The sequence below is a fragment of the Solea solea genome, chromosome 14, assembly GCF_958295425.1.
Source record: "Solea solea chromosome 14, fSolSol10.1, whole genome shotgun sequence".
Classification (NCBI taxonomy): Eukaryota; Metazoa; Chordata; class Actinopteri; order Pleuronectiformes; family Soleidae; genus Solea; species Solea solea.
In genome coordinates, this window is record NC_081147.1 from 2,884,968 (window position 1) to 2,900,058 (window position 15,091).

Consider the following 15,091-nt stretch of genomic DNA (forward strand, 5'->3'; position numbering starts at 1 on the left):
AGATCGTTTGCCAACCTCGAGTAAAGTTACAGCGAATAGGTTTGTAAAACCACAATGGTCTTTTTAAATACTAACAACTTGTTAGTAATCATGGTGTTAGTAACAAGTGAATGTGACTCATAATGCACTAATTACAACGTGTTTTCATACACATACCAATATAATCAGTCGTTTTACTTAAATAATAGAACACAGTGTTTAGTTTTGTAGAAAATAAGCTTTGACTGATTTTGTATCCACGAGGTTTTGACTAAAGAGACAAAAATGTAAAGTTAACATTCAATTCAATTTTATTTGTATAGCGCCAAATCATAACATACATTATCTCAAGGCACTGTACATAGACAACATCAAGGAGAGCAGATAACTCCAACAGTTCACACAATGAGCAAGCACTAGGCATCAGTGAAGAGAAAAAAACTCCCTCTTAACAGGAAGAAATCTCTGACAGAACCAGGCTCAGAGATGTGCAGTCACCTGCCTCGACCGGTTGGGTGAAAGGAAAAAATGGGGGACAGCGGAGAGGTGGGGGACAGAAAGGGGGGAGAGAAAGGACAAGAGGGAGATGAGGTAGAGACAGAAGAGAGCGAGGGAGACCAGGAGCAGATACACAACAACTGTATCAGGTTACAAGTTTATACAGGTAATGATATCGATTTTTTAATTATGGCACAATAATAATGGTGATGATGTGGGTAGCCTCGAAAACTTGATCTTGATCCCGCAACCTGCATGATGAGAATACAGACAGAGAGAGAGAGAGGGAAGGAAGGAAAGACACTAACTAGGGAGAGAAAGAGACAAGGTTAATGACATATAAAAAGTCATAATCATATCCTGAGTGTGAGAGAGTGAATGTGCGTACACCACAGGAAAATGGTAACTGAAGGCTCTGCCTCCCATTCTACTCTTACAGACTCTGGGAACCACAAGTAAACCTGTATTTTGTGACCTAAGTGGTCTATTAGGGTGATAGGGTAAAGAGAGAGAGAGAGAGAGAGAGAGAGACCAGGAGCTGATATAGTCATAAATTTAGAACGAACAGTTCTGAATTGGTTTTGACATGTTTTTTTTTTCAAGCAGCACTACAATGTCATGCAACAGCAGCAGAGATTGTTGATAAAAATGTATACTGATATCAACTTTGAATATTGCATTAAAGTAATGACAATAATAATCGGTGTGAGCACAAATGGGCAACAATTCTACTACTACTACTACTAGAGAAGTGAAGCCTTTCTCCTGTGAAACGTGTGGAAAGGATTCTTGATATAAGTTCAGTTTGATAGAACATGAAAGAATTCATGCAGTTCATCCATCTTAAGTCTTTTACGTTCCAGCATCATTTCCTCCCCCTTGGCCTCTGTAATGTGAAAATAGTTTACACTTCCATGGTTACCTAGGTGGCACCCAGGTTTATTTATCCAGTAAACCCTACTCTACCCTCCCACCCTGTTCCCTCTCCAATTTCCCGGTGCCCATATAATCAATAAAACCCCCTCTGTGAAATAAGATTTTTTTGGGCTTTTTATGGCCTTTAGGAAGGTTTTAAAAATGTGAAACTCCATGAATTTAAAATATAGAATATAAAGAATTATACATGTCTCGAGGTGTCCCGTGAACACTTTTACAGGATTCTCTTATACTATTGTGGTCAATGTGAAAATTGCTTTTTGGGCCGCATGAGTATTTTTTGTTGCAGTATCACGAGTGGCCACCATGACAAAATTATCTTCAAGGCAAAGGGGGCGGTGCTCTATCCAGTGCTGATAGTACATCCATGCTCATGCTGAGGAGGTGGGAACTAGCTGGGTTCATAGTTCACACACTGAGTTTTTCCTTAACTGTCAGTCACTTTTGGACATATGGAAGCTGGATGTTGTCAATACTGATTATAAAATATAACTTAATTATATCAACAAGCTTTGTTAAATATCTATGTGAAATAGTTGAGAAAATTGTTCAAACCCCATACAATTTTTATTAGTCATGTTTGTCCCAATTTTTAATGCCCGTTTTTATTTCCTGTTAGTTTGTCGATGTATATCTTATTTTATACTGAGTGTGTTTTTCTACTTTTCAAGTATCACTCATTGAAATGGGAAGTTTTTTATATCTTGTGTTTCATTCCTTTTGTACCCTTCTGTCATTGTATTCATCATTTTTATTGTTTGGTCAAAAAATATGAAAACAACCCAACGTTACTGGGTTGGCAAAGTTGATGAGTTTGTATAAATGAATTCAAATAAAAACATGTCATAACATGCTTCTCAATTATCTCTATTTGTAGGTGCTTCCCTCCCCTTCCGCCTCCACGAACCACATCCTCCCCCCACCCTGAAAAGCTTGTTAAGCCCCTGGTTGACACAGACGAAAACAAGCGTAGTCGTGCACATAAATCACACAAGTGACTAAACGATCAAAAACAGGAATGGCCAGCGTGGTAAATCCTAAAGGAGCCTTCTTTAACTGCAAGTATAGCCAATACACTACTTAAAAGGAAATAATATATACATCAAATGCACATTATGTCCTTGGCAAAAGTGCTTATCCACGTCGCTGTCAAGCAAAACACAAGTTTTGGTTTGTGTTCCTTTTAGTAATATATTGTATTAACTGTCCATTTCATTATAATATTCAGATTTACCTAAATAATTGAACATTTTAAGCTCTGTTAAAGAGGGGGTGGAGGTGGGGTCCAATTCTTTGAGCACTTAAAATGTACTTGAAGGTAACGCCATAGTAATTTTCCTCAGTAACTTTACGTGTATCATTTGTAACTCAGTAAGTTACTTTTTGGGAGAAGTCACTAGTAACCGTAACTAAGTAATATTTCCAACACTGCCTGCAATTCCTCCCACTACGTCTCCTCATCGTTGCTTGACACTAACAAACGTTTGCAACCAGAGCAGCACACACACACACACACAGCAGCTCGGAGCAAACATTGATGAAAAGTATGTTGTGCTTGTTTTATAGTTTTTTCTTGTTGCATTAAAAGAAGGGGTTTTGGGGAAGCAAACACAACCCAGCGATCCACTCGGCAGATTGACAACACTCGTTGGTGTGAAAGGCCTTTACACTCAGAAAGATGAATAGGTAACAATGGCCACATTTAAGTGTGTGCAAGTGCAGTTTGTTAGTAATCACGTCATTTGTATTTGTCATGAATAAAAAAACATGTTTAAACGTACATATCTGCTTTCTGTCATTTACCTTCCTGTTCCAACAACATGAATGCATTTTTCTGTCATATTTAGAAATGTTGATTAATCGTAATTAATCTACAGCTACTTCATGATTATCACATTCAAATTTTTAATCGTTTGGCAGCCCTCACTTATTGTCTTTCCACAGTGTCGGCCCGAGCTTTTAGGGGGCCCTAAGCAGAATTTGATACAAGATGACACTTGTATCATTTAAAAATAGTCGTAAAGCAAAACTTTTTATTTGCTGGAATAAATATTTAAACTGAAGTAGTTAAATATGGTGATTGGGTGGAACAACCTTTTACTACATAATGAACTTCCAGAGATACAGAAATACACTACAGACCCCAAAAACTCTTCCGTAATAGTATACGTTAATAAAAAAGTTAGATTAGTCCAAGTCGTTAGGTGTCGCTGTAGTTGTCTGCCAATATGGCCACCTGAAACTGTGGTCTCCGGTACTGCAGACACATACTTGTCTTCTTTGGCCATAAGGGATATTTAACAACCATGAAATTGAATCGGTGAATTAAATAAATGATTTAAATCATATAAACATCATATGTCCGTGTCTCCAATTGTCCTGTGTCCTGTTTTACAGGCCCATCTTGGACACAGCGGTAACCCAGCGGAAGTAGACATCACAAAGCGGAAGTAAACAACAAAGAGCTAGCAGCGTTAGCTCCGCACTCTGCATGCGGACATAAAAAGCGTGAAGAGGGTGTTGTGTTCATGTGTCGCAGGTAAAATATTCTGTTGTTAGCGAAGCAACGATGTCTTCACTTCAGTGTTTCAGGGATTTAATCACCGAGCGTCTAACTGTTGCTGCTGAAGAAATATTCAGACACGTCGAAAGAACCGTCGTAGAGTATGAGGAAGAGTTGGATCGTCAGCGCAAACTGTTGGAGATCGTTTGCAAACCTCGAGTAAAGTTACAGCGAATAGGTTTGTAAAACCACAATGGTCTTTTTAAACACTAACAACTTGTTAGTAATCATGGTGTTAGTAACAAGTGAATGTGACTCATAATGCACTAATTACAACGTGTTTTCATACACATACCAATATAATCAGTCGTTTTACTTAAATAATAGAACACAGTGTTTAGTTTTGTAGAAAATAAGCTTTGACTGATTTTGTATCCACGAGGTTTTGACTAAAGAGACAAAATGTAAAGTTAACATTCAATTTAATTTTATTTGTACAGCGCCAAATCATAACATACATTATCTCAAGGCACTGTACATAGACAACATCAAGGAGAGCAGAGAACCCCAACAGTTCACACAATGAGCAAGCACTAGGCATCAGTGGAGAGAAAAAAACTCCCTCTTAACAGGAAGAAATCTCTGACAGAACCAGGCTCAGAGATGTGCAGTCACCTGCCTCGACCGGTTGGGTGAAAGGAAAAAATGGGGGACAGCGGAGAGGTGGGGGACAGAAAGGGGGGAGAGAAAGGACAAGAGGGAGATGAGGTAGAGACAGAAGAGAGAGAGAGACCAGGAGCAGATACACAACAACTGTATCAGGTTACAAGTTTATACAGGTAATGATATCGATTTTTTAATTATGGCACAATAATAATGGTGATGATGTGGGTAGCCTCGAAAACTTGATCTTGATCCCGCAACCTGCATGATGAGAATACAGACAGACAGAGAGAGAGAGAGGGAAGGAAGGAAAGACACTAACTCGGGAGAGAAAGAGACAAGGTTAATGACATATAAAAAGTCATAATCATATCCTGAGTGTGAGAGAGTGAATGTGCGTACACCACAGGAAAATGCTAACTGAAGGCTCTGCCTCCCATTCTACTCTTACACACTCTGGGAACCACAAGTAAACCTGTATTTTGTGACCTAAGTGGTCTATTAGGGTGATAGGGTAAGACTAGGACCTTCGGGTATGAAGGGGCCTGACCATTAAGTGCTTTGTACGTGAGGAGGAGGATTTTAAATTGAGTTCTAAACTGTACGGGGAGCCAGTATAGAGAAGCTAACACTGGAGTTATGTGGTCTCTCTTTCTAGTTCCTGTCAGAACTTTGAATTAACTGAAGGGTTCTAACACACTTGTTGGAACATCCTGATAATAAGGAGTTACAGTAATCTAATCTAGATGTAACAAAAGCATGAACTAGGTTTTCAGCATCCTGTAAAGACAGAATGTTTCTAATTTTCATAATGTTCCGCAGGTGGAAGAAGGCTGTTCTGGAAATTGGTTTTATATGAGAATCAAATGACATTTCCTGGTCAAAAGTAACTCCAAGATTGCTCACAGTGGAACTGGAAGCCAGGGTGATGTTATCTAAAGTGACAATGTGATCGGAAAGTTTTTCTCTGAGGTGTTTAGGGCCGAGTATAATGACCTCAGTTTTTTCTGAGTTTAAAAGTAGAAAGTCACACATCATCCAGGATTTAATGTCTCTGAGACATTCCTGGAGTTGAACAACCTGATTTTTTTCATCTGGCCTCATTGATAAATATAGCTGTGTGTCATCTGCATAACAATGAAAGTGTATGTTGTGCTTTCTAATAATGTTCCCTAGAGGAAGCATATATAAGGTAAAAAGTATAGGCCCAAGCACTGAGCCTTGTGGAACTCCACAATTGTGTTTGTAATGAGGCTTTATCATTGATATGAACAAACTGGAATCTATCAGATAAGTATGATTTAAACCAGCAGAGGGCAGCACCTGTGATACCAAGAGTCTGCTCCAATCTCTGCAGTAGAATATTATGATGAATGGTGTCAAATGCAGCACTAAGATCTAACAGGACAAGTAAAGAAACTAGACCATTATCTGAGGCCAAAAGAAGAACAGTAGACTGAAATACATGGAACAGTAGAAGTTAAATGTAAAGTGTTGACTGCAGAGGAAATAAGCAGATGCTTAAACACTGTCTTATAGATGTTTACCAACAGGGACAAAATATAAACTTTAGATGTTTAGCTTTGCACAGTGAACATTCACAGTGTAACCTTCAACCACCTTGGAGAACTTTGTCTTGAACAATGACACAATGGTTAAGTATGTAGTATGGAATTTCATAATTTTCTCAACTTTGAAAAGTTAGGTCACATGAGTCCATGGAGCTCACATGTCCCACCTGCTGGACTATAACGGCAATTTAAACGAAGGGTTTGGTAGGTTGACCAAATTTAGTTCAACTCCATCTGAATTTGAGTAAGGAGTTGACTGAATTAACCTTTTTTAATAGGTTCCATTTTGCAGTTGTTATAAATTTACCAATAACTTTCCAATCTTAAGCTAGCTTCCTTCTAAATGTACTTCAATGTCAATTGTAATCTATTCCTTTGTGTCTTTAGAGCTTCCACAGCAGCATGTCCGTAAAGAGGAGGAGGTTCTCACTGAGCAGCAGCTCTGGAACCAGGAGAGGAACTCCAGTCTGGACCAAGAGGAACCAGAGTCACTACAGATTAAAGAGGAGCAGGCGGAAATCTGCACCAGTCATGAGGGAGAACAGCTTGAAGTGAAGCAAGAGACTGATACGTTATTGTTGACTCCTGAAAATGAGGAAAGTGACCACATGGAACCAGGAAGAAATCTTCATCACAGAGTCTTTATGAAGTGGGGCCCTGTAGTCAGGTTACAGAGGACAGGTATGTACAGCCAGGATGTGGCTTCTGTTTTACTTTGATCTTCCTCAAATCAAATGTGTTTGTTTTTCACCATGATTAGATATGATTAAGAAAGGAATGAAAGATCCACCCATTATCTCAGCTGACATAGGGCAGTAGGCAGTAGTTTGCCAGTCCATCGCAGGGCCACACACGGAGACAAACAACCATTCACTCTCACATTCATACCTATTGTCAATTTAGAGTCACCAAATTAGCTCATCCCCGTATTGTATGCACAACATCCATGTGGACGTACATTAGTCCCATTGTTGATCTAATTCATCTTCAAAATATAAACTTGGCTCTTTTTTTTTTAAACTTAATTTAGACACAGAACTCCCCTTTTTTTTTTTTTTAAATTATCTTTTTATTCAGAAAGGCAAGTTTCCATCACATACAAAAAATCCAGCTATAGTCATTCAAGGTCAAAGGAAAGGATGGATTCAGAAAATCCTGATGATTTTGTCCATATTGCCCTTCTGGAATTTACTTTTACGGACCACTACTTATCTAATTGAGAACAATAAACTTACAAAACAAAACTGGGGAGCGCACCATCTCAAAGAAACAAAACATCACTTAAAAAAAGGTCAATTTCACACAAAGCACAAATACAGTCAAATGAAATCAGATCTGATTGGTTTCACATACTCAGTCCATTTGGACCACATCTTATAAAATTTGTCTTTTTCAACTTTGAGAGAAAAATCTTCTCCATAATATAAATCCCATAGACAATTTCAATCCAATCATCAATGGTGGGTGGTTCTACTTTTAACCATTTCCTCGTAACGGATTTCTTACTGGCTGCCAACAGTATAGCCAACAATTTTTTGTCTCTGTTGTTCCATGTTTCCAACAACAGATCACCCAAATACATAGTTTCACATTTAAACGGAATATTTACATTAAATACATTTTTAATATGTTTGTGGATCTCTATCCAGTGAGATCTTATTACCTGACAGTCCCAAAAAATATGAAAATGATTAGCTCCATTCGACCCTCAGTGTCTCCAACAAGCGCCCCCATTGCCCTGATGTCTTCTCTGAATAGGTGTAATAAAAAATCTTGTGGTGTTTTTCCAGCAGAACTCCCGCCACGTGTTTGACCCGGTCGAAACCCATTGTAGCTGGCATATATTCTCCCAGCTCTCCTGTGTGATCGTTACATTTACTTCTTTTTCCCATTTCTTTTTAATGTAATCTGTATTTTCTTGTTTAGCTAATTGTATGGCATTATATAACTTGGAGATAATTTTGTTGCCTGATCTGGGTTTAGTTAATGATAAAAATACCTCCATGAGCCCTGACTCACCTCTTCCCAACACCTCTTTAAGATTTTTGTTAAAATAATGTCTCACTTGTAGATATCTAAAGAAATCATCCCTTCCTAGTCCATGATCCTTCTGTAGGTCTTCAAAACTCCGAAATGTCCCTTTGTGGACAAATGAATAATAGGTAGTTAAACCTTTTGAGATCCATATCTTAAATCTGGCATCAATTCTATTTGGTGCAAAGTCTGAATCATAGGCACACCACCTCATCATTTTAGATGCTTCTCCCAATCTACACATTTTTACTATTTCCTGGCATGGTTTCAGAAAGCTGCCAGTTATAGAGTCTTCTGGAATTTCCTGTTCTACTTGTAGTCTGTTATCACATAGTAGGGCTGTTATTGGGATTCCCTTTATTACCGTGCCTTCTATTTCCTTCCATGCTGCAGAGTATGTTGGTGAACACAGACAAACTAAAGGTCTCATTTGGGCTGCAAGATAATATTCCTGTAGTTTCAGTGATTTTTCCACCCACCTCATGGTATTGTTGCTTTGTAAAGAGAAGCTTTTTTTGAATTTCCTGAGTAATTATCTCATCTATTTCCTTTTTTAGTTTTTTAATCTTACATTTGTCGTCAGTTTTGAGAGACTTTGCATGTTCTTTCTGTAATCTCTTCAAGTCCTCTTCTAAGTTTTTAAGTTTTTGTTCCTTAATTTTCTTCTCATATGAGCAGATGGCTATTATTTTACCCCTAATCACCGCTTTTAAAGCATCCCAGAGGGATAGGTGGAGTCACTTCATCATTATCGTTATTCTCCAAATACAACTGAATTTCACCTATCAACTTATCCTTAATAATTGGGTTATTCAGAATGTTTGAGTTCAGTCTCCAGAGAGTGGACTTCTTATTATTATTATTATTCAGATGGAGTGACATATAAACGGGACCATGGTCCGAAATGGTACTGGGTCCTATTTCACAATTATCCACCATAAAAATATCTCCTTTAAGCATGAAAAAGTAATCGATTCGTGAGTAGACGTTGTGAGTGTGTGAGTAATGGGAATAGTCTCGGCTTGTCGGGTTTAACTCTCTCCATACGTCCACAATCCCCACTTCATGCAACCAAGTGTTTAATCTTCTGCTATTGGCGTTTGCGTCAGATTTCCCGTGTGATGAGTCAACTTTCGGATTTAATCGGATGTTAAAATCTCCTCCACATATTAAAATCCCTTGACTTTTTGTTGTCATTAGATCAACTATATGATTGTAAAAAAAACAGCCACTACCCGGAGGAACATACACGTTAAGGAGACTTATCACTATTCCTTCTATTTTACCTATAACCATAACAAATCTGCCTTCATTATCTTTGAGTTCTGATATGTGTTCGTAGTTTACAGCACTAGATATCAGAGTCGCCACCCCTCTCCGCTTCCCCGACCCATGGGAAGAAAAGAAAACATGTTTAAATCCTGATTTATTCAATTTAGCATGTTCAGAGTCATTGAGGTGTGACTCCTGTAAGAAAGCCACTTGAATTTTATCTTTCTTTAATTTTGAAAAGATCTTCCCTCTCTTAACTGGATTGAGTACTCCATTTATATTAAATGATGCTATTTTTAAAGACCTGTTTTGCATCTATGCGATTCCCCCATCATCTCACTGAAAAACCTGGTGCGCTTCCCCCTCCCTGCAAGAACCGGCAGGGAATGAACAACTAACATATTGATAAACATCCCACTAAACACAATTTGTCCGTGTGACTCCCTATATAGGGGTCTATTAACCTGACCCTGTTGAGCCTTCCAAGGTAGCTCGAAGGGAAAAGTCTCCCTCCTCAGTTTGGAGGGAGAGGCCCTTACCTGCGACAGTCGCATACAGGAAAAAGGAAGAGAGAAAAAACGGAAAACAAAAAATCCAAGGACCCCGAAAGAGCCAGTCTATTCAATAGTGGATCTCCACCAATTTCATACTTGACTCCGCCGTCCTCGAACTGTGGGTTAAATCCTTTATGTCCCGGAGGGGGCCGGTGATGGTCTTCTGAAGGCTCGAAGCTTTTCCTTGTAGTTAGAATCCCGCCCGGTTGTGCCCTTCATCGCTCGCCTGTCCACTCTCCTCCAGGACAGTCGTTGCACCTGCTCAATAAGCGTCTCCGGAGGTCTGGTGGTTGTCACGGTGTAGCCTCTTCTTAGCAGGTCCTCTGATGCCTCCTCTATAGTATCGTAGGTTCTGGTTCCGTCGCCATGTCTCACACGCAGCCTGGCAGGGAAGAGAGTCTGGAACTGAACTTTGTTTTCCTTCAACACTTTGCGTATCTCTGTATATTCTCTATAAGTATTAGAGGTGGATAGTCGTGGTCCAGGTTTATGTGGTTTTCTTGCCAGGTGAACCCCTTCTTTTGCCATGCTTTGCGTAGTAATGTTTCCTTGGTTTTAAAACTTAAAAACTTAATTCTGATGGAGCGTGGCGGCGCATCCACCGGTGGCTGCGGTCCCACGGACCGATGAGCCCTTTCAATCTGCAGGTCGGCATGTCTTCAGTTAGTTCGAGACCCTCACGGAGTAAATTTTCCACAAATGAGACCATCGATGCTGATTCCTTCTCGGACCCCTCCGGCACCCCGTATATCCTTATGTTCTCGCGTCTGGAGCGACTTTCCAGATCCAGCAGCTTGTCCTCCAGCTTGGTGTGCAGCTTTAGCATAGCCGTGATAACTTCCTCTGTATTTTGTATCCTCTCTTCTGCTTTCTCAATTCGCCCTTCCGCTTCGTCCAGTCTGGTATTCACCTCCCCAATTTCTTCTTTTATTGTCTCCAATTGTACTTTATTCTCTTGGCGAAACCCTCTTAGTTCACTGAGAATCAGTTCCAAGTCGGCCATTTCTCCGTACCTCCCCGCGTTATTTACCAGTTTAAGCCTATTCGCTGCTAATGTTGCTACGTCCCGACTTTCTCACCCACCTGTCTTCGGACGTCGTTTATTTCTTAGTTAGTGGAGTTATGGATTATATCCCCTGTCTTATCGTTGTTTTCGTGGAATGATTTATATCGTTTGTATGGGGAATTTCTCTAATTACTCTGACTCAATCGGGAGCTCTCTCGCTATGCGGCCATCTTGATGATGTTCCCACCGGACGTCAGAACTCCCTTTTTAACAGCAAGAAATCTTTGGCGGAGCCAGACAATACAAAATACAAGTATGTGTCTCGGCCGGTTGGTGTGTAAGGAAAAATGGTGGACACAAGAGGGGTGGAGGACAGAGAGGAAGGAGAAGCACAAACAGAAGAGAGAGAGAGAGAGAGAGAGACCAGGAGCAGATATAGTCATAAATTTAGAACGAACAGTTCTGAATTGGTTATGATCAAGCAGTACTACAATGTCAAGCAGCAGCAGAGATTGTTGATAAAAATGTATACTGATATCAACTTTGAATATTGCATTAAAGTAATGACAATAATAATCGGTGTGAGCACAAATGGGCAACAATTCTACTACTGAGCCACGAACATGACTAAAATGATATTTTTGTCTAAGTCAATTTATAGTGTTGGTGGCTGTATTATTTGTCGCCAAATGTGTACGGTTTTCGGTGGAAAAGAGGTTTTATTAATGATTGTTAGTTTCTCCCCCTCAAGGTGTGGTGGTGCTTGTAGTTTGTTTTTCTTGTCAGTTATTTTCCTGTGGCCTGTTTCTCCCTAGAGTGGCGTCGCTTTGGTGGTTATCCATCATTATTCCATCAGTGGAATTTAGTTTTTGACCGGTGTTCTCAGTTTGGGTTAACAGTTTCCTTTTTCCTGGGAAATATTTTGTTTTGTTTTCCTCCCCTCATCCCCTGGTTAATATACAAATAGAAACAAACTACTGCTTGTGACAATAATAAAAACATAGGAACTGAGTCTGGATCCTGAAAGATGAAAGATTAAGATGAGAGAGAGGAAAGAAAGTAAAGACACACACTGATCTATTAAGACCTATTTGAAGCAATTTACTCCTTTTTATGTTGTGATTGTTTTATCTTTGTATTGTTGTCAGCAATGTTGCAACATCACTGTGTCTTTGTCTGTAGAGCTTCCACAGCAGCATGTCCCTAAAGAGGAGGAGGTTCTCACTGAGCAGCAGCAATGGAACCAGGAGAGGAACTCCAGTCTGGACCAAGAGGAACCAGAGTCACTACAGAGTACAGAGGAGCAGGAGGCTGATACATTATTGTTGACTCCTGTTAAAGAGGAAAGTGACCACATGGAACCAGAACCAGACAGTGACCACCAGCTCCTCTCTCACAGCTCTCCTGTAGCTCAGAGTCAAGATCAGACAGGAAGTCACCATGTTGACTCTTTGTCTAATAGTCATGCAGAGTCAAGGCCATGCATTACCAAAGTAGAAAACTGTGACACTTCAAAGATAGAGTCTGAAACTTACACAGGTAAAAAGTCTTTTAAATGTGACACTTGTGGAAAAAGGTTTGTTTATAAGTCTCGACTGATTATACACATGAAAGTCCACGCAGGAGAGAAACCATTTTCTTGCACAACATGTGGATCGCGTTTTATTTCGCGTAAGGACTTGATAGTCCATGAAAGAATTCACTCCGGTGAAAGGCCATATTCCTGTAAAACATGTGGAAGGAGTTTTGCTCTCAAGCAGAGTTTGGCAGGCCATGAAAGAATTCACTCTGGTGAGAAGCCCTATTCCTGTAAAACATGTGGAAAGGATTTTGCTCTAAGCCAGAATTTGGCAGTCCATGAAAGAATTCACTCTGGTGAGAGGCCATATTCCTGTAAAATATGTGGAAAGCGTTTTATTCAAAGCCAGAGTTTGACAGTCCATGAAAGAATTCACTCTGGTGAGAAGCCATATTCCTGTAAAATATGTGGAAAGCGTTTTCTTAGAAGTTCGCATGTGATAATACATGAAAGAATTCACTCTGGTGAGAAGCCCTATTTCTGTAAAACATGTGGAAAGAGTTTTACGCAAAGGCAGGATTTGATAAGACATGAAAGAATTCACTCTGGTGAGAAGCCATATTCCTGTAAAACATGTGGAAAGGGTTATAGTCGAAAATTGTGTTTGACAATCCATGAAAGAACTCACTCAGGCAAGAAGCCATAAACCTGTACAACGCGTTCAGTCAAGGTTTGTCTTTGGTAGAACATAAAAAAACCTAATTTAAGTCAGAAGCCATGTTTCTGTAAAACGTGGTAAGTGCTTTATTTGAAAGGAGAATTTGCCAATCCATATAAAACCACACAGAAGTGAAGCCTTTCTCCTGTGAAACATGTGGAAAGGATTCTTGATATAAGTTCAGTTTGATAGAACATGAAAGAATTCATGCAGTTCATCCATCTTAAGTCTTTTACATTCCAGCATCATTTCCTCCCCCTTGGCCTCTGTAACGTGAAAATAATTTACACTTCCATGGTTACCTAGGTGGCACCCAGGTTTAGTTTTCCAGTAAACCCTACTCTACCCTCCCACCCTGTTCCCTCTCCAATTTCCCAGTGCCCATATAATCAACAAAACCCCCTCTGTGAAATAAATTTTTTTTGGGCTTTTTATGGCCTTTAGGGAGGTTTTACAAATGTGAAACTCCATGAATTTAAAATATACAATATAAAGATCTATACATGTCTTGAGGTGTGCATGTCCCGTGCACACTTTTACAGGATTCTCTTATACTATTGTTGTCAATGTGAAAATTGCTTTTTGGGCCGCGTGAGTATTTTTTGTTGCAGTACCACGAGTGGCCACCATGACAAAATTATCTTCAAGGCAGAGGGGGCGGTGCTCTATCCAGTGCTGATAATACATCCATGCTCATGCTGAGGAGGTGGGAACTAGCTGGGTTCATAGTTCACACACCAGAGTTTTTCCATAACTGTCAGTCACTTTTGGACATATGGAAGCTGGATGTTGTCAATATTGATTATAAAATATAACATAATTATATCAACAAGCTTTGTTAAATATCTATGTGAAATAGTTGAGAAAATTGGTTCAAACCCAATACAATTTTTATTAGTCATGTTTGTCCCAATTTCTTATGCCTGTTTTTATTTGCTGTTAGTTTATCGATGTATATCTTATTTTATACTGAGTGTGTTTTTCTACTTTTCAAGTATCACTCATTGAAATGGGAAGCTTTTTATATCTTGTGTTTCATTCCTTTTGTACCCTTCTCTCATTGTATTCATCGTTTTTATTGTTTGGTAAAAAAATATGAAAACAACCCAACGTTACTGGGTTGGCAAAGTTGATGAGTATGTATAAATGAATTCAAATAAAAACATGTAATAACATGCTTCTCAATTATCTTTATTTGTAGGTGCTTCCCCCCTTCCGCCTCCACGAACCACATCCTCCCCCCACCCTGAAAAGCTTGTTCAGCCCCTGGTTGACACAGACGAAAACAAGCATAGTCGTGCACATAAATCACACAAGTGACTAAACGATCAACAACAGGAATGGCCAGCGTGGTAAATCCTAAAGCAGCCTTCTTTAACTGCAAGTATAGCCAATACCTTTCACTACTTAAAAGGAAATAATATATACGTCAAATGCACATTATGTTCTGGGCAAAAGTGCTTATCCACGTCGCTGTCAAGCAAAACACAAGTTTAGGTTTGTGTACACTGTTCCTGTTAATAATATATTGTATTAAGTGTCCATTTCATTATAATATTCAGATTTACCTAAATAATTGAACATTTTAAGCTCTGTTAAAGGGGGGGGAGGTGGGGTCCAATTCTTTGAGCACTTAAAATGTACTTGAAGGTAACGCAATAGTTATTTTCCTCAGTAACTTTACTTTTATCATTTGTAACTCAGTAAGTTACTTTTTGGGAGAAGTCACTAGTAACTGTAACTAAGTAATGTTTCCAACACTGCCTGCAATTCCTCCCACTACGTCTCCTCATCGTTGCTTGACACTAACAAATGTTTGCAACCAGAGCACCACACAC

General features: G+C 39.4%; 1 protein-coding gene across 3 annotated transcripts in view; it reads left to right on the forward strand.

Annotated features, from left to right (window-relative positions):
* The window catches only part of LOC131472173 (zinc finger protein 391-like), a 32,750-nt gene extending 18,320 nt beyond the window's left edge, over positions 1-14,430 (forward strand). The window contains exons 1-3 of one of the 3 annotated variants that reach the window (XM_058649080.1): positions 3,824-4,154; positions 6,538-6,831; positions 12,199-14,430. In XM_058649080.1, coding sequence (XP_058505063.1) covers positions 3,983-4,154; positions 6,538-6,831; positions 12,199-13,241 — 1,509 coding nt within the window. In that variant the 5' untranslated portion in view covers positions 3,824-3,982 and the 3' untranslated portion in view covers positions 13,242-14,430. Of the gene's footprint in view, positions 1-3,823; positions 4,155-6,537; positions 6,832-12,198 lie in introns of those variants that run through there. The other 2 variants (XM_058649078.1, XM_058649079.1) reach the window with 2 other exon arrangements.
* Positions 14,431-15,091: the final 661 nt, after the last annotated feature.